The sequence below is a fragment of the Bos indicus x Bos taurus genome, chromosome 8, assembly GCF_003369695.1.
Source record: "Bos indicus x Bos taurus breed Angus x Brahman F1 hybrid chromosome 8, Bos_hybrid_MaternalHap_v2.0, whole genome shotgun sequence".
Taxonomy (NCBI): domain Eukaryota; kingdom Metazoa; phylum Chordata; class Mammalia; order Artiodactyla; family Bovidae; genus Bos; species Bos indicus x Bos taurus.
Window position 1 is genome coordinate 52,299,120 of NC_040083.1, and position 19,523 is coordinate 52,318,642.

General features: G+C 42.6%; 1 protein-coding gene across 11 annotated transcripts in view; it reads left to right on the forward strand.

Annotated features, from left to right (window-relative positions):
* The window catches only part of GCNT1 (glucosaminyl (N-acetyl) transferase 1), a 175,982-nt gene that overhangs the window by 12,501 nt on the left and 143,958 nt on the right, over positions 1-19,523 (forward strand). For 5 of the 11 annotated variants that reach the window (XM_027549507.1, XM_027549506.1, XM_027549511.1 and 2 more), the window contains one exon: positions 19,227-19,423. The exons of 4 other annotated variants lie outside the window; for them this stretch is intronic. Coding sequence is in view for 1 of the 7 variants with exons in the window: in XM_027549513.1 (XP_027405314.1) it covers positions 19,227-19,347 (121 nt within the window). In the remaining 6 variants the exon portion in view is untranslated. The remainder of the gene's footprint in view (positions 1-19,226; positions 19,424-19,523) is intronic. 2 more of the 11 variants (XM_027549513.1, XM_027549505.1) reach the window with 1 other exon arrangement.

Sequence of the window (19,523 nt, forward strand, 5' to 3'; positions counted from 1 at the left end):
GCTATCAAAAATGATTTAAAAGTTGGGCATACAGTCAGAATGGCTGCGATCCAAAAGTCTACAAGCAATAAATGCTGGAAAGGGTGTGGAGAAAAGGGAACCTCTTACACTGTTGGTGGGAATGCAAACTAGTACAGCCACTATGGAGAACAGTGTGGAGATTCCTTAAAAAACTGGAAATAGAACTGCCATACAACTCGGCAATCCCACTGCTGGGCATACACACCGAGGAAACCAGAATTGAAAGAGACACGTGTACCCCAATGTTCATCGCAGCACTGTTTATAATAGCCAGGACATGGAAGCAACCTAGATGTCCATCAGCAGACAAATGGATAAGAAAGCTGTGGTACATATACACAATGGAGTATTATTACTCAGCCATTAAAAAGAATACATTTGAATGAGTTCTAATGAGGTGGATGAAACTGGAGCCTATTATACAGAGTGAAGTAAGCCAGAAAGAAAAACACCAATACAGTATACTGCTACTGCTAAGTCACTTCAGTCGGTCCGACTCGGTGTGACCCCATAGACGTCAGCCCACCAGGCTTTCCTGCCCCTGGGATTCTCCAGGCAAGAACACTGGAGTGGGTTGCCATTTTCTTCTCCAGTGCATGAAAGTGAAAAAGTGAAAGTGAAGTCGCTCAGTCGTGTCTGACTCTTAGCGACCCCATGGACTGCAGCCTACCAGGCTCCTCCATCCATGGGATTTTCCAGGCAAGAGTACTGGAGTGGGGTGCCATTGCCTTCTCCCCAGTACAGTATACTAATGCATATATTTTGAATTTAGAAAGATGGTAACAATAACCCTGTATGCAAGACAGCAAGAGAGACATAGATGTATAGAACAGTCTTTTGGACTCTGTGGGAGAGGGAGAGGGTGGATGATTTGGGAGAATGGCATTGAAACGTGTATAATATCATATAAGAAATGAAGGGATGACCCAGAGGGATGGTATGGGGAGGGAGGAGGGAGGGGGGTTCAGGATGGGGAGCATGTGTACACCCGTGGCGGATTCATGTTGATGTATGGCAAAACCAATACAATATTGTAATTAGCCTCCAATTAAAATAATAAATTTAAATTAAAAAAAAAAAAGTTGGGCATAAATACCTGAGTGGGATAGGATGGTGAAACCATTTTCGGTTGAAGGGGACTAGGGGAGGAGTGGGTTTGGCACAGGTGGGGGAGGGAAAGTAATTCCACTTGAATCTGTTTGCTTTTGAGGCATTCCAGATGGAGTCGGGGAGTAGGCAGAGGGAACTCCTGAAAGAGATCTGGGATAGAAATACATATTTTGAGGCCGTTGCAAATAAATAGTCCTTGAATATCCCTGGTGGCTCAGGCAGTAAAGAATTTGCCTGCAGTACGGGAGACCAGGGTTCGATCCCTCCGTTGAGAAGATCCCCTGGTGGAGGGCATGGCAACCCACTCCAGTATTCTTGCCTGGAGAATCCCGTGGACAGAAGAACCTGCTGGGCTACAGTCCATGGGGTCACAAAGAGTCAGCCACGACTGAGTGACTAAGCACAGCACACACTATATGAAAAAGATCTCCAGAACACCGCTAGCTCAGTTCCTAAGAGGAAGAGGTGCTTTAAAAAGATCACCCAAAGAGGGGTGTAGAATGAGAAGGAGAGGGGGCTGGCCTTGGAGAGTTTGATCATTGTGCTCAGAGGAAGAGGAGAAGCTGGTTAAGACTGAGAAGCCAGGCCTATCTACAAGGTAGGCAGGAATTGGGGGGTCTGTGGCCTGCTCTTGTTTGTTTTTTCAAATTGAGATTGAAGAGACTTGAACACATTCTAATGCTGATGGAAAGTTTCTGGTACAGAGGGAGAGGCTAAAGATATGTGAATGAGAAAGAAATGCTAGGGCCAGGCTTCAGAGAAGGTGAAAGAAGATGGTTTTGAGAACCCAGGTGGGGAAATTGGGCTTTGATAGAAAGTGGGAGGGAGAAGATGGATGAAGTAGTCTCAGATTTGGGGATCAGAATTGTGAGGACTTTTTCTCTGAAGGAGGTGGCAGAACCATTTGCCAAGGTGGGTGTGTTTGTGTATAAAGTCAGATATTTCATCAGCGCAGTATTTACTGAGCATTTTCTAGTGCCAGACATTGTGGTAGGCTTCCTGGAAAGTATCAGGAATGATGTTGATTGGCATTAGTGTTGGCCCTTGTGATATAATAAGCAATATATTCGATGTTTGTCTCTGGTTCCTGCCACAGCTTCTAGAACCCTTGGCATGTCCAGAGAGATAGGGGTGGTAAAAACATCTTTTGTTATTCACAGTGGGGCACTATTCCACTCCTGATTTTATGCTAACGTGTGACTTAGGTGAGGGTGGGGAGGGATCCTAGGTAGCCTCAGGATGGGACTGATCACCAGAGTTAGTTCAGTCGCTCAGTTGTGTCCAACTCTTTGTGACCCCATGGGCTGCAGCATGCCAGGCTTCCCTGTCCATTGCCAGTTTCCGGAGCTTGCTCATGTCCATTGAGTGGCTGATGCCACCCAACCATCTCATCCTCTGTCTTACCCAGCATCAGGGTCTTTTCCACTGAGTCCATTCTTCACATCAGGTGGCCAAAGTATTGGAGTTTCAGCTTCAGCATCAGTCCTTCCAATGAATACCCAGGACTGATTTCCTTTAGGATAGACTGGTTGGATCTCCTTGCAGTCCAAGGGACTCTCAAGAGTCTTCTCCAGCACCACAGTTCAAAAGCATCAATTCTTTGGTGCTCAGCTTTCTTTATAGTCCAACTCTCACATCCATACATGACTACTGGAAAAACCGTAACTTTGACTAGGTGGACCTTTGTTGCCAAAGTAATGTCTCTTTAATACGCTGTCTAGATTGGTCATTGTTTTTCTTCCAAGGAGCAAGTGTCTTTTAATTTCATGGCTGCGGTCACCATCTGCAGTGATTTTGGAGCCCCCAAAAATAAAGTCAGTCATTGTTTCCATTGTTTCCTCATCTGTTTGCCATGAGATGATGGGACTGGATGCCATGATCTTAGTTTTTTGAATGTTGAGTTTTAAGCCAGCTTTTTTACTTTCCTCTTTCATCTTCATCAAAATGCTCTTTAGTTCCTTTTCACTTTCTGCCATAAGTGTGGTATTATCTGCATATCTGAGGTTATTGATAAATTTCTCCTGGCAATCTTAATTCCAGCTTGTGCTTCATCCAGCCTGGCATTTCTTATGATGTACTCTGCATATAAGTTAAATAAGCAGGGTGACAATATACAGCCTTGACGTACTCCTTTTCCTATTAGGAACCAGTCCATTGTTCCATGTCTGGTTCTAACTGTTGCTTCTTTATCTGCATACAGGTTTTGCAGGAGACAGGTAAGGTGGTCTGGTATTCCCATCTCTTTAAGAATTTTCCACAGTTGTGTTCCACACAGTCAAAGGCTTTAGCATAATCAATAAAGCAGAAGTAGATGTTTTTCTGGAATTCTCTTGCTTTTTCTGTGATCCAGTAGATGTTGGCAATTTGATCTCTGTTTCTTCTGCCTTTTCTAAAACCAGCTGGAACATCTGGGAGTTCACAGTTCATGTATTGTTGAAACCTGACTTGGAGAATTTTGAACATTACTTTGCTAGCATGTGACATGAGTGCAATTGTGCAGTAGTTTGAGCATTCTTTGGCACTGCCCTTCTTTGGGACTGGAATGAAAACTGACCTTTTCCAGTCCTGTGGCCACTGCTGAGTTTTCCTAATTTGCTGGCATTTTGAGTGCAGAACTTTCACAACATCATCTTTTAGGATTTGAAATAGCTCAACTGGAATTCCATCACCTCCACTAGCTTTGTTCATAGTGATGCTTTCTAAGGCCCACTGGACTTCGCATTTCAGGATGTCTGGCTCTAGATGAGTGATCACACCATCGTGGTATTCTGGGTCATGAAGATCTTTTTTGTATAGTTCTTTTGTGTATTCTTGCCACTTCTTAATATCTTCTGCTTCTGTTAGGTCCCTACCGTTTCTGTCCTTTATTGAGCCCATCTTTGCATGAAATGTTCCCTTGGTATCTCTAATTTTCTTGACGAGATCTCTAGTCTTTCCCATTCTGTTGTTTTCCTCTGTTTCTTCCTTTGATCACTGAGGAAGGCTTTCTTATCTCTCCTTGCTATTCTTTGAAACTCTCCATTCAAATGGGTAGATCTTTCCTTTTCTCTTTTGCCTTTCACTTCTTTTCTCAGTTATTTGTAAGGCCTCCTCAAACAACCATTTTGCCTTTTTGCATTTCTTTCTCTTGGGGATGGTCTTGATCACTGCCTCCTGTACAATGTTGTGAACCTCCGACTATAGTTTTCAGGCACTCTATCAGATCTAGTCCCTTGATCTAGTTGTCACTTCCACTGTATAATCAACGGTCACCAGAAAGACCAAGTAATTAGAAGGCTGGGACTTTTCAGCCCCACAGGCTGACCTCTTGGAAGGGAAAGAGGTGCTAGGGACTGAGTTACACAGACACTTGAAGAAGCTGTTGGGAGACCTTCTGGGTTGATGGGCACATCAAGGTGCTAATAGAGGCAGCCTGTGCAGAGAAGAAGCCAGGAAGCTTGGCACCCCTTCCATACCTTACCCTCTGTATCTCTTCCATTTGACTGTTTGTAAGTCATATACTTTCTAATAAACTGTAGTAGTAAGTAGAATGTTGTCTGGAATCTGAGCTGTGCAAGCAAATTTTCACACCTTGGGATTCATGAGAGGCCCTGAATTCACAGAACCCCCAAATTTATAATTTGCCTGGGCACCCCGTTTGCAGCTGATGCCTGCAGAAGGCATTCTTGTGGGACTAAGCCCTTAATATGTGGGATCTGGGCTAACTCCAGCTAGTTTATGACAGAATTGAACTGAATATTTGGGTACCCAGTTGGTGTCAGAATTGGCTTGTATCTGGAGGGAAAAAAAAACCCACGTTTGGTGTCAGAAGTGTTGTAAAAATAGCTCAACCCTATACACCTGAAATAGCCTCTCACTATCTTTTCTTGAAACCACCTTTGACCTTATACTTGATGACTGAAGGCATCACCTGAGAGCTTGCTTTTGCTGAACATCAAGGCCCCTGGGTGGGTGCCGGGAAGGCTTCTGGAGGGGAAGGGTATTCCCTAGCTCCTTTGTCAGTTTGCAGGTTCGTGTCCAGGTTCTCAGTGTTGACTGTACAGTAGGAACACCTGGCAGCTTTAAAAATTCCTGGCACTCAAGTCAAACTCCTGACTAATTCCATCGAATCTCTTGGGTTAGGGAATTGGTATTTGTTGAAAGCTCCCAGTGGTTCTAATGTGTGTACAGCCAAGGCTGAGAGCCGCTCACTGGGATACCAGACCAGTTAAAGCCATTTGCCCCATTGAGCTCCAGCCCATTGCCTGGAATTTGCCTGTTGTGTATGAACAGTTAGGTCCGGACCCTTATGAATGAAATAGGTTAGCGCCCAAAGAAGGAGGTGAATGACAATTCTATGGGATGTTGAAGGAACATATGAAACCTTCTATTTATAATTTTGTAAACATTTAAGAAAGAAGTCAAGCTATGTCATCTCCAGTCTCTGTTGTGTGGTGCCTTCTAGATTTGGTGTCTTGTATGGGGAGTGTGATTTTCTCAGGAGGAAGAGGTGAGGAATCCTCACCTGACCCCTAAGTGTATTGGGAAGTGTTGCAGTTTGCCAGTGACAGTATCATGGAGTTATGAGGTTTTATGAACACAAAGGCTTTAAATCATGGCACCTCTCAAACGGTGAATGGAGACTTACCTGTGAGTGGGTTCCAGGTTTCCTGAGATTCATTCTCTCTCATCCATCTCCCTTCAGCCAGGGGGCTGAAGTTGAGCAGTCACCTTCTTGGATATGTGTGCTAAAAGCATCGCAGCTTCAGATGGCAGATGCTTTATCATCCATTGTAATGCTGTGGGCAGGGCATCTTTCCACTGCTTATCTTCCCTGGTTCTCTTGCAGGCACACATCTAAGAGTAATTGAGTTTACCGGTGTCTGCATTTTTCTTTAGCAAAAGACAAGGTTTGCAAATGCCCTTTCCCAGTTTGGCTGTGCCTGTCGGTAGTTGCAATTGTCTTCCCAGGTGACCCAGGTGACCACCCAGGTGGTAAAGAATCTGCCTTCCAGTGCAGGAGCCGCAGGAGACTCTCTCCCTGGGTCGGAAAGATCCCCAGGACAAGGAAATGGCAACCCACTCCAGTATTCCTGCCTGGAGAATCCCATGGACAGAGGAGCCTAGTGGGCTACAGTCCGTAGAGTCACAAAAGAATGGGATGTGACTGAGCACGTGCGCGCGCGCACACACACACCCCCCTCATGCATCAGTAGTTGTTGTTACTTTGTAGAGCAGGAACAATCCAAGATAAATGTGAAGTTCACACAAGGAGAGGGAGAGTGACCACATTTCAAAAGTAATTTAGGCTACAGAGGCATTTGGAAATAACCATTTGGAAATGTTTGCATTGAATGTGAACATGTTGCCAAGAAATATGGTAGATGAGTCATTGAAACTTTGGAATTTGGAGGAAAACGGCACATGTATGACTGAGTCCCTTTGCTGTCCACCTGAAACTATCACAGTGTTGTTAATTGGCTATAATATAAAATAAAAAGTTTTTAGAAAACCAAAACTCTCCCCCTCCACAAAGAAAAAGCTTGGAAGCAAAATTGTCTACCTGTTAAAGTGTTTTAGGTGAAGAGTGTCAGTAAGTTTTGAATCTATTTGTTGAATTTATAAAAATGTGATGCCTGACTAATTTGCAAGAACAATTGATTGAAACTTACCAGCTGAATCTCATCAAGGAGCTTTGTGTAACTGGTGTATAGAGAAGTAAGTATCAAGATTTAGGAAGGAGAGCTAAGAGTGTTCTTCTGTTTTTCCAGTGTATCCTTGTCACCCTAGACGGCCATTAAAGCAAAATGTTACAGGCCATTGAGCTTGGAAGCAGTCATTCAAGCACTTGATGGCAAAGTAATTAACTGGGGTTTTCAAAGATAATGAACCATATTTAATTTATTGCTTCCATTACAAGTATTAGTTACAAATTTGTAGTGAGCAAGAAGTTTTTTGCCTTAATTAAGCTGAACTGAACTGAATTAACTGTTTCATCTTTTTATTTTGTAATGCACATCATTTAAAGATACATATGTACAGTAGTACTTGTAATTTTGAAAGAAATATGCATATGTTGAATGTACTTACTGAAAACTTTTACTCTTAGCTGTTCATAGTAAAAATTTTGCAAGCTTATCATTAAACGCTTTGAGCCAAACTGCTGTCTCCCCTACCCCCTGCCCCACAGTAGTCTGGAAACTTGCTTCTTTTTAAACTTTAATCTAAAACTGCCTCTTCCCCATGCTCCTGTAGTTCATTCAGTGGAAAATGAAATTGTTATAAGAGTAAAATAAATGTTCACACTCTGGAAAGTATTGAATACTGTCTTCTCTTGAAATGTGTACATAAACTTCCTTTCAACAAGCCAGTTTGAACACTTTAAGATACAAACACAAAAAGCCATGGAATTTCCAGAAATCTTGTCATCAGTTCTTTGCTCTGGGGCAGGTAAATGCTTTCAGTCATGTGGCTGTCCATCCTTTTATTCACTAACCATGTCAGTGCTGTTGTCCATGAACCCACACAGCCAGTTTGGGTAGTTTTGGCAAGCGGAGATTGGTGGAGGGCTGCAGTTCTTCAGGCAGGTAAAGGTTAAAAAGCCAGTTTCAGGTCAGTTCTGTCCTGTGTTGGGCTCTGATTGCCCCTCCCAGGAATCTTTGACTTGAGGCACAGGGAATCAAACATTCCAGCAGGAGTCAGCTGACTGTTAGATTCAGCTGACAAACGTGTTGGAGTCAAGGAATCACGAATTTTGTGGAATCAGCAGCTGGACTCAGGAATGCGCCCTAGGCACCGTCCCAGGCTACTTGACTTGTCAGGCTTATGTGTCCTTTTGGTATAAGCATAGGACATGCCTCTAGACTATCCCAATCCATCCACATAGACGGAGCACCCTGATCTCATCTGGTTAAGATTGTTAAGATTCCAAGTTCTGATCGCAGAGGGCACAGGTTCTAGCCCCAGTGGGGGAACTAAGATGGGGCACATTGCACAGCCTGGCCAAACAAAAAACAAAAAGCCAAGATTTTCAAACACATGCACAAATCAAAATGAGTTCCTTTGAGTATTCATGAAATGAAGCAGGGTCCTGTGGGGCCCTCCCAAGGACAGAGCCTTTTAGTGCCCCTTGCAGAAACCAGTACTCGAGAAACCAAGCACCCCACTTGGAGCGTTGGAGAACTCAGGTTTATTATGCCAGCGGGCCCAGAGGAGTTAATGCTCCAAGCTCTGATCCCCGAACAGAGTTCTTATACATGGACAGGCATGATTAAGCAGGTTTGTGGGTTTGCAGGGGCAGGACAATTGCAAAGAGCAGGACAAGGGTGAGTGAGGTAAGCTCCAGTGCCTAGTATTTTGAGTCCCCACTTTCTAAGACCTACATGATCCAGACTTTGCAAGGAGCAAGCTGAGTTACAGAGGCAAAAGGAGCAGGAGGTTATGTAAAATTTTAACTTTTCCTCTTCATTCCCCTTGATGCTCCTATCACTCATTGTAGAAAGCATCATCTCATGTTTTGGTAAGACATTCAGAGCTCCCCATCATTTGGGGGGCTATATTGAGCTATTAGCATTTGTAACTTTATGGATTTAATATGAACTGGGTAATCATACTGAGACTACAAGGGCCAAACAAGAGCACTGCAAAGAGCATGAAGAGAGGACCTGTTAAAGGGAGAAGCCACGATGCCCAGCTCCAGATATTGTTCCAGTTACCCCAGGAATTAGCTAGTTTTTCTCTCCTTTTTATGATTTGTTCCCTTAGCTGTTGGGCCATGTCCCTGACTATTTCTGATTGGTTTACATAAGAGCAGCATTTTTCATTCAAGAAGAGGCAGAGTCCTCTCTTTTCAGCTGTCAGTAGGTCTAGCCCTCTCCTATTCTGTAAAACCACCTCAGCCAGGGAGTCTAGTTGGTCCTGTAATGAAGAGCAGCAATAATACTATTCAGGGATAGAGGCCAGGGTTGACAATGAAAATCCATTAATAATTCAATAGCTGGATCCTCAAGCTTCCGCCATGCGTTGACCAGTCAGCTGCCGGAGTGTGGCTGGAGCAAGGCTGAAGAATCCTCAGGCGTCTGCTGTGCATTGACTAGTCAGCTTCCGGAATGACTAGAGCAGGGCTCAGCGTCCTTCGTGGGTGAGGGTTGTTGTCTTTGGGACTGGACCTTGAGGTTTTTGGGGTCCTGAACTGCTTTCCAGGTATCATCACAGGAAGTCACTGCCTTCTTGACTCTGGTGTGGTGGATCCAAAGGATGACACCTATAACTTTAACAGCAGTAGAGGTTGTCAGGATGACCCTGTGAGGGCCTGTCCAAACTGGCTGAAGTGTTTGATTTGTTTTTAATCTAACCCATACTTCTTCTCCTGGCTGATAGGGATGAACCCAATTGCCCAAAGGAATGGGTGTCCGTTTCTAAGGATGATATGGCAGAAGACTTTTCCAAGTGTCAGGACATCTCCAGGTGGCTAGTTGTTGGTGGTCTCCCTTGAGCTTTTTTTTATCACTGGGGGTGGTCTCCCATATAAGATCTCAAAGGGAGAGTAGCCGGAGGACCTCGGGTGCATTTACGGAGGGAGATGAATCCACAGAATGATAAGGCAGCTTGTTCCCGCATTGTCTGGGTGTTGGCTGGGGGATATTTTTGTTGTACTGCTACTTGGAAAAACAAGCTTAAGAAAGTTAAAGATACATGGCCCAAAGATTAACAGAAGTAGGGAAAGCTGTGGTGGGGCTATCCAGGAGAACCAGGTCCAGACATTGGTTCATGACATTACTGTGTCTCTAGGTATGAGAAGATGCAAGAATTTGGACTCATAAAAAATGTCTCCCTGAAAACATTTGACTATCTGAAGGCCTGTTTTTCTGGGTTTTTCCCAGAGCACAGAGTGCCTTGTTTTTTGTCTCCACCCTGAACTCCTTTCAAGGGGGTGTTGAAGGTCAGCATCTTGTAGTGGTCATGATTTAATCTTTGTAGAGGCAGCTGGCAAGGGCCAACTTCCAGTCAGCAGGACCCCTTCATAGCCACATATTTGACCATGTTTTGGGGACATTTAATGGTCATTGTGTCCCACAGTGCTGGGAAGGCTCATTCCTGGGTCTAACAAAGATTCCACTGACAGGCCACTCAATGAGTTGTCACTAGACCAGGCCTTGTAAGTAGCCAAAGTCTCTGAACCATACCTGTCTTACTAGCCTTTTGGTCCAGGAAAATATTTCCTCTTGTTGCTTCTTCCCATATCTAGAGTTACATTATTACAGTTACTGCCTTCATATAGAACTGTACATCAGCATTTTATCACAGGCTCAGTCACACATTTGGTACCATAAGAAATAATCTTCTGAAAGAAGCTACATAGAAAATAATATAGCTAGCAGTTATTAGTAAGGTCACAAGCAAGAATTTAAGTCCAGAACTTTCATTGGGTGTAGCCTGGTATACCCCAGGTCATCTGACTCAGTTAAATGATTATCAGTTCAGTTCAGTCGCTCAGTCGTGTCCGATTCTTTGCGAACCCATGAATCGCAGCACGCCAGGCCTCCCTGTCCATCACCAACTCCCAGAGTTCACTCAGACTCACGTCCATCGAGTCGGTGATGCCATCCAGCCATCTCATCCTCTGTCGTCCCCTTCTCCTCCTGCCCCCAATACCTCCCAGCATCAGAGTCTTTTCCAATGAGTCAACTCTTCGCATGAGGTGGCCAAAGTACTGGAGTTTCAGCTTTAGCATCATTCCTAGGCAAGTGTTAATCTCCTGGTTGTGCATCATGGAGCATCTGACCTTTATCCAAAGATTGGTTACTGAGATAAGCTTTAAAAACTATCTTAGATTGTCCTTTTTAATAACTTAATTAAACCTTTTAGCAGTATAACATAACAAGGAACTATCTCAGAAGTGAGTCTTAGTAAGCATAGACCTTAATTAACAAAACTAGAACTTAATATTCAGTGAAATATAATTTTTTTTGGAGAACTCATTGTGAGGACCTTAACACTGTAGCCAGGGAAGGCTTTAACACATCAAATAAAAATGAGGTCTGTCAGGGAGCTGGGGAAAGTCAAGAGGCTGTCTTGGATTTCCCATAGCCTTGGCTCTTTGATTTTTAGCTGTTGTTTATCCATTTTTAATTTCTTGATTTAGGAGCAGACTATTGCCATGTTTTAAGGACATCAGGATAGCAAAAGTCTTACTGTGAGGGGTTATTTTTTTGTAGAAGCAGAATGAACTTTGTCTACATGTGCCATAATCTTAAATAATTTTATTTACCTTACCAAAGTAACAAAAAGATTTTAAAACAAATATAAATCACTTAAAGGCAAAGAAATTCATAATCTATTATCAAAATCTGCATTCTAAGTAAACTTTGTTCTCTAAACAGAGGACCAAATTCCAATCTGGTACCAGCTTACTGTTAATAACAAAATTTGTTTATCTGTTTAATCTTAGAAAGTCTTTTCCATATATCTTGAAGAACTAGCAGTATTCTTTTAAAGGCATGAGAGTAAAACCATAGAAGGCATGTTTAAAATCTGATTCTATTATAATTGGCAAAGAAACCTGGTCATTGTTGTGATATGTAACACTTTAATATGATAACTAGAATTATAATTGACCATATTTTATCAGGGTATGTCAGATCTATATGAATTTCATACAATTTTAGGATATCTATATTAGTAACATCAACCGTGCAGTATAACCTAAAAAGATTTTTCACTCCTTTAACAGTACTTCCCATGTAATTTAACATGTCCAATGAACCCAGGCAGCTTAATAGCTCTTTGGGATGTCTCAGGGGCCCTCTGAAGCATCTCAAACTTAGCTGGAAGTCAAGTTATTTAGGAAGTTTTGTCAATAAATATCAGAAGGGTTTATAACACTCAGTCAAACAGGATCATATAAGTCACTGTGAAATAAAAGTTATTTACTTAGCCAAATTTAACAGAAGATTTCAAAGGTAAATATAGAACAGATCAATTAAGAGGTAAAGAAAGTTAAATCTATAATTAAAAGCAGTTCATCATCTGAAGAAAGTATGTCCTCTTAACAGAGAGAAAGGCCAAATTTAAGTTTTTACACCAGCTTACTTTAAACTCATTTAGGTAAACTTAATTAAATTTATTTTAAACTTAGTTCTCAGTTCAGTTCAGTTCAGTTGCTCAGTCATGTCTGACTCTTTGCGACCCCATGAGTTGCAGCACACCAGGCCTCCTTGTCCATAACCAACTCCTGGAGTTCCCTCAAACTCACGTCCATCGAGTCGGTGATGCCATCCAGCCATCTCATCCTCCGTCGTCCCCTTCTCCTCCTGCCCCCAATCTCTCCCAGCATCAGAGTCTTTTCCAGTGAGTCAACTCTTCGCGTGAGGTGGCCAAAGTACTGGAGTTTCAGCTTTAGCATCATTCCTTCCAAAGAAACCCCAGGGCTGATCTCCTTCAGTATGGACTGGTTGGATCTCCTTGCAGTCCAAGGGACTCTCAAGAGTCTTCTCCAAAACCACAGTTCAAAGGCATCAATTCTTTGGCGCTCAGCTTTCTTCACAGTCCAACTCTCACATCCATACATGACTACTGGAAAAACCATAGCCTTGACTAGACGGACCTTTGTTGGCAAAGTAATGTCTCTGCTTTTGAATATGCTGTCTAGGTTGGTCCTAACTTTCCTTCCAAGGGGTAAGAGTCTTTTAATTTCATGGTTGCAATCACCATCTGCAGTGATTTTGGAGCTCCGAAAAATAAAGTCTGACACTGTTTCCATTGTTTCCCCATCTATTTCCCATGAAGGGATTGGACCAGATGCCATGATCTTCATTTTCTGAATGTTGAGCTTTAAGCCAACTTTTTCACTGTCTTTCACTTTCATCAAGAGGTTTTTTAGTTCCTCTTCACTTTCTGCCATAAGGGTGGTATTATCTGCATATCTGAGGTTATTGATATTTCTCCTGGCAATTTTGATTCCAGCTTGTGCTTCATCCAGCCCAGCGTTTCTCATGATGTACTCTGCATATAAGTTAAATAAGCAGGGTGACAATATACAGCCTTGACGTACTCCTTTTCCTGTTTGGAACCAGTCTGTTGTTCCATGTCCAGTTCTAACTGTTGCTTCCTGACCTGCATATAGGTTTCTTAGTTCTAACCATGCACAATTTTCCACAGAGTTTTTAATCACTTTCCATAACAGCCACCTATAAGTCAAACCTACTTTCTTTTCCCTTTATAAAATGTAATTTTGTTTTTTATATCTTCTTTATTAAAAACATACATCCTACTTCCTTATTAGATTAGCAAACAAACATTAATACTAGATATTTAATATTGAATGTTTCCCAGTTTACATGAACCTGAAATTTATTTAGGTTAATTTTTCTTGTATTTAGAATTGTTTGATTTCTAAGTGCTTACTTTTTTTAGGCCAATTAAATTAGAATTCATTTACAACTTCAACAATATTATTAAAAAAAAAAAAAGACATACACTGAGACATACATAAATACAGACAGACAGAGATCTTATAGTTTTCTGTTTGAGATTTAAAATACCTCTTTGACCCCCCCCCCCCCTTTTTTTTCTTTGCTTGAGGTTCTCATTTGCCCAAGACTGATGTCTCAGGCAAAGTTGGATGTGTGTTTCAAGGACATGGAAAGGGTTAACTTCAAGGTTTTCCCTAGGCAGGCCTTTCAACGAGCCAGTTTTTAATTGCATATACAAGAAGAATTAGTTTTGCAGTTTCCAAAAAGAAAAAAAGTTTCACTCCATTCAATCAGCAGTTATGCAGTCACAATCATTTGGAGTCTATCACGCCTCCATTCTCCCAAGTCCTCAGGTTTCCTTAACTGTTGCTCCCTTCCTGGGAGCTCCAAGGAGGTGATCAGTCTCCTACCCACTGGGGTAGGCCTGACTGGGGACTGGCCTCGGGGCCTTAGCTGATCCTGTGGCCATTCCTGGTGAGTTGGTCCGTCCCTCCAACGAGCCCAGTCAGGGCTCGATTGTCCAGAGAGTCGGGACACCAGTCCGAAAGAGAACTCAGAATCCTGTCCGGTGGTGTCCTGCTCGTTTACCCCAGGGTTCCTTCGCTCCAGCCTAGCCAAGCCACCAGTCCAAAGGCTCAAGGGGCGGGCGTGATTGGAATCTCTCTGGGGCCTCCGGAAATGTTGCACAAACCAGTATTCCAGAAACCAAGCACCACGCTTGGAGAGTTGGAGAACTCAGGTTTATTATTCTGGCGGACCCTCCAAGCTCTGAGCCCCAAAAGAGTTTTTGTACATGGACAGGTGTGATTAAGTGGGTTTGTGGGTTTGCATGGGCTAGGCAACTGCAAAGAGCAGGACAGGGGTGAGTGAGATAAGCTCCAGTTCCTAGTATTGTGAGCCCCCACTTTCTGAGAACTACATGATCCAGACTTTGCAAGGAGCAAGCTGAGTTACAGAGGCAGAAGGAATAGGAGGTTATATAAAATTCTAACTTTTCCTCTTCACCCCCACTTCTTGCTTGTAGGAAAAAGATTTTAGCCTCCTTGACCTTCCCTGTGTTCCAAAGGGCAGATTCAAATAGTTACTCATTAGAGGAGTGAAGGTAAGCAGAAACAAAGGAGAAGCAGTCAAGAGACAATGATGCGGCCATCCCCATTCCTCCTGAGGCTCTTCTTCGGTAATACGGCCTCCCACGTGGGTGAAGGGTGATAACTTCAGGCTGAGAACAGGTCTGTGGGCCCCTGACTGGTTAGAGCCAGGAGGTTGATGATTGAGATTGTTGGAACAGCACCCTGTTTCTTCCTCACCCCCAGCCAATCAGAGGAAGGTTACATACCCTGCAGCTGCTGCTAAGTCGCTTCAGTTGTGTTCGACTCTGTGCGACCCCATGGACAGCAGCCCACCAGGCTCCTCTGTCCACGGAATTCTCCAGGCAAGAGTACTGGAGTGGGTTGCCATTTCCTTCTCCACATACCCTGCAGACCTGTCCCCAAATTTTGCCTATAAAAACTGTTCCCTCCAAACCATTGAGGAGTTCAGGGTTTTTTGAGCATTGGCAGCCCCAGACTTAACAATAAAGGATGCATTTTCCTTCACCATAGCCCAGTGTCAGTAGATTGGCACAGATGCGTGGACCCGAGTTTGGTTCTGTAACATCCTTAGATGCTTCTGGTCACTTTGAGGATTGTCCTCTGGGCTAAATTGGAGCCATTAGCAAAGGGCCCAGTGTTTGATGGTAGATGTGATTTTGGAACATGGTGGAAGTCAGCCTTACACGGAAGCTTGACCGTGCTCCTTGTTAATACTGTTGAGGGTGAGGTGGGATGGGGAGGTTAAAAATGGAGTGTGATGTAAGAAACATACACCACATCTCTTGGTGGACTCACACAAAGAGTTTTTTTTTCCTCCTGTTTTTGGTTGTGAAATTTGACCTGTATTGAAAGCAGATGGGGAAAAAAAGATGTTTAATGGCATTGACCACATAGGAATCAGATTTCCCTTCTGGACCTCTGTGGATGGCCCCTCCTATCCCCCAACTCCCCTCTCCCACCAAACAGGGTTGAGGGAAAGCAGTAGAGTGTGAAAAGGCACATTCTGACACAGTGAAGTTCAGAGCGAACGCTCAGCCTTCCTCTCATTGTTGACCCTTAGAAAAGTCACTTGTTTCCCTGTGGCCCAGCTTGTTTAGTTAAGGAGGAGGGTGGGACTTGGGACTAGCTGAGTTTTTTCCTTACGGGCTGGTAATGTGGCTCTAAAGTCTGTTCTTGGTCAAATAAGTTTGGGAAATGCTGAATACTCTTGCCCCTTGTACCTGTCTTTAAATATTCATGGTAAGCATTGCCATCTTAAGAGCTATGAGGAGGAAGAAGCCCAGGAATGCAGCATTTTGTCTAACTTTGTTTCTGACCACATTTCTCACAATTTTTTGGATCACAGAATCTACCCCACCTTCACAACATAGTAACTGCCCCCAGAGCTGGTGTTTCTAGCAGAATAGATACAATCTCAAGTTTCAGCTTTACAATGGATGCATTGTTTCCAAAATAGTTTTTTACTGTATTTTTTTTGCCAAGCCTATAATTTCCCCCAGAAGGCTCAGCAAATAACCTTTGTGTGAATTCTTTGAGATTAGGGAGATGCATTTTCCTCAGAACCTATATAATAGGCTTTGTATAATAGCTTTTTGTGTAATATAGTGTTTTGTATAATAGCTCCTATGGAGTTAAATTAAGTATATTTAGGTATTTGTTAATAAACTTCAAATACAGTTTCTTATTTGGGGGCCTCTGAAAAAAGTTACAAGTTTCCCTGATGGCCCAGCGGATAAAGAATCCACTTGCAATGTAGGAGACACAGGCAACGCAGATTCGATCCCTGGAATAGATATAAGTTAAAGATTTGAACAGTGTCCAGGTGAGGAAATATAAGCAATAATAATAAACTGCTAATGTTCATTGAAGGTTCATTATATATCAAGTATCAGTTCAGTCAGTTCAGTCCAGTCGCTCAGTTGTGTTCTACTCTTTGCAACCCCATGGACTGCAGCACGCCAGGCCTCCCTATCCATCACCAACTCCCGGAGTTTACTCAAATTTATGTCCATTGAGTCGATGATGCCATCCAACCAATTCTGTTGTCCCCTTCTCCTCCCGCCTTCAATCTTTCCTAGCATCAGAGTCTTTTCAAATGAGTCAGTTCTTCACATCAGGTGGCCAAAGTATTGGAATTTCAGCTTCAACATCAGTCATTCCAATCAGGACTGATTTCCTTTAAGATGGACTGGTTTGATCTCCTTGCAGTCCAAGGGACTCTCAAGAGTCTTCTCCAACACCACAGTTCAAAAGCATCAATTCTTTGGTGCTCAGCTTTCTGTATAGTCCAACTCTCACATCCATACATGACTACTGGAAAAACCATAGATTGACTAGACAGACCTTTGTAGGCAAAATAATGTCTCTGCTTTTTAATATGCTGTCTAGGTTTGTCATAACTTTTCTTCCAAGGATTAAGTGTCTTTTAATTTCATGGCTGCAGTCACCATCTGCAGTGATTTTGGAGCTCCCCAAAATAAAGTCTGTCATTGTTTCCACTTTTTCCCCATCTATTTCCCATGAAGTGATGGGACCAGATGCCATGATTTTGTTTTCTGAATGTTGAGCTTTAAGCTAACTTTTTCCTTCTCCTCTTTCACTTTCATCAAGAGCCTTTTTAGTTCTCTTCACTTTCTGTCATAAGGGTGGTGTCATCTGCATATCTGAGGTTATTGATATTTCTGGCAATCTTGATTCCAGCTTGTGCTTCATCCAGCCCAGCGTTTCTCATGATGTACTCTGCATATAAGTTTAATAATCAGGGTGACCATATACAGCCTTGAGATACTTCTTTTCCTATTTGGAACCAGTCTGTTGTTCCATGTCCAGTTCTAACTGTTGCTTCCTGACCTGCATACAGATTTCTCAAGAGGCAGGTCAGGTGGTCTGGTATTCCCAGCTCTTGAAGAATTTTCCACAGTTTGTGGTGATCCACACAGTCAAAGGCTTTGGCATAGTCAATAAAGCAGAAATAGATGTTTTTCTTGAACTCTCTTGCTTTTTTGATGATCCAGCGGATGTTGGCAATTTGATCTCTGGTTCCTCTACCTTTTCTAAAACCAGTTTGAACACCTGGAAGTTCACGGTTCACATATTGTTGAAGCCTGGCTTGGGGAATTTTGAGCATGACTTGTATCAAGTATAGTTTAAGCATATTACCAGTTGGCTCACTTACTGTCTTTAAAAACTAATGTATGTAGGATCCTTAACCCAATTAAATTGCTTAAAATTATTATTATTTTAACCAGTGAAGGAGCTGAAACTTGGAGCAGTTAAGGGCTTAAGAAAGTCTGAGTTGGTAGATGACTGTGTCCAGTTTTTGAACTGGATAGTCTGGCTCTAGAGTAGAAATCATTGCTACCAGACTCTTTCTCTCACATGTAGACATACTCATATGGAGCCACTAGCAACAAAAGAAATACAAAATGAAGCCTCTCTGCTGTATCATTTTAAAAGTTGGAATAGGTCAAAAATAATTACACAGTATATGAATATGTACTACATAATTTAGATAATTATAGAGTCAATATAGAGAAAATGATACTCAGATATTAGGGTACTCAGTTTAAGTAAATACTATAGTCTATTTGAAAGAGCATTAAGAGCCATAGAAATTGATAAATTTTGATCTAAGAGTCCTCCTGGAATTCCAAGGAAAAGCTAAGAGAAAACAAAGATATAAGTATATTCGTACATGTCCATAGTTCATCTTTGAATCATCTCAAACACTATTTTTTCTGTCATTACATACAGAATTCCTTCACTCTTGGGCAATAATTTCAAATTCAACAACTGGACCTAAATGTCATTTGGATAAAATGATAGATAAAGGTTGCCCATCAAGTTTATGAAGCTTCTTAAAGGGAACGTTGGCTCAGCTCACATACATGTATCTGAGGGTTGAAGAAGTTGTTCTGTTGTACCTTTGGTCTGAAGTCTTTAGGAGGAGATTGTGTCATAGTTACTCCTGAGGGAAGACTTGGAAGGTTCTGGGGCTCCTTGTAAGGTGAGGAGGTAGGGCAAGGTATAATTCAAAGCTGTTAGTAACTGGATCCAGTGTGGTTCTTGGCTAGAAAGTCAGACTGTTCTGCTCCCTCTCCTCTCTCCCCAGAGTCAGTTGTGGTTGAGCCCCACCTCACCTCTTTCCTGCTGGTTAGCTGGAGCAGATCACCAGCAGATGGTCATCAGAGCAGTGAATGCCTCAGTTTCCTTAACTGTTAAAGAGAACATGTATGTAAAAAGAACTTGCCTAACATTTCCTTCAATTTTTTAAAATGTCCTTAATTCTGCAATAACTTCATTTGTATGAGCATCATCCACTTAATATCAGTCCTTAAGGAAATTACTGCAGTCCATGGGGTTGCAAAGAGTCAGACATGACTCGGTGACTGAGCAACAACAAAGGAAATTACAAAAAAGAAACCACCATAGTAATGAACACATAGTGTATAAATGCATCAAATGCCTGTCATTTTCAAAGCTGTCAATGTGGGAAGAAAAATAAGATCTCAGACTTGTGGAAATACATTCTAATTAAGATTTTGTCTTGCAGTGGGACTTCCCTACCATTCTGTGCTCTCTTGACCCTCAACTCAGTCAAAACTCAGCCTTCTCGCACCTGGTCCTGTCCATCATCCATCTGCTGAAGAACAGCAGAATGCTGTATCACTCAGGTGTAGGTTCCCCTCACTGAACTCATCTGCTCTTGTGCACAGGCGAGGAGACTGAAGTGCAGAAAGGTTAAGAAAGGTAGGTCAATCCTGAAGATAGGATGGGAGCCACCCAGCATGAGGCCAGTCCTTTGGGGTTTGTTGTAGATGTTCATTTTGTGAGATCCAACACAGAGTGC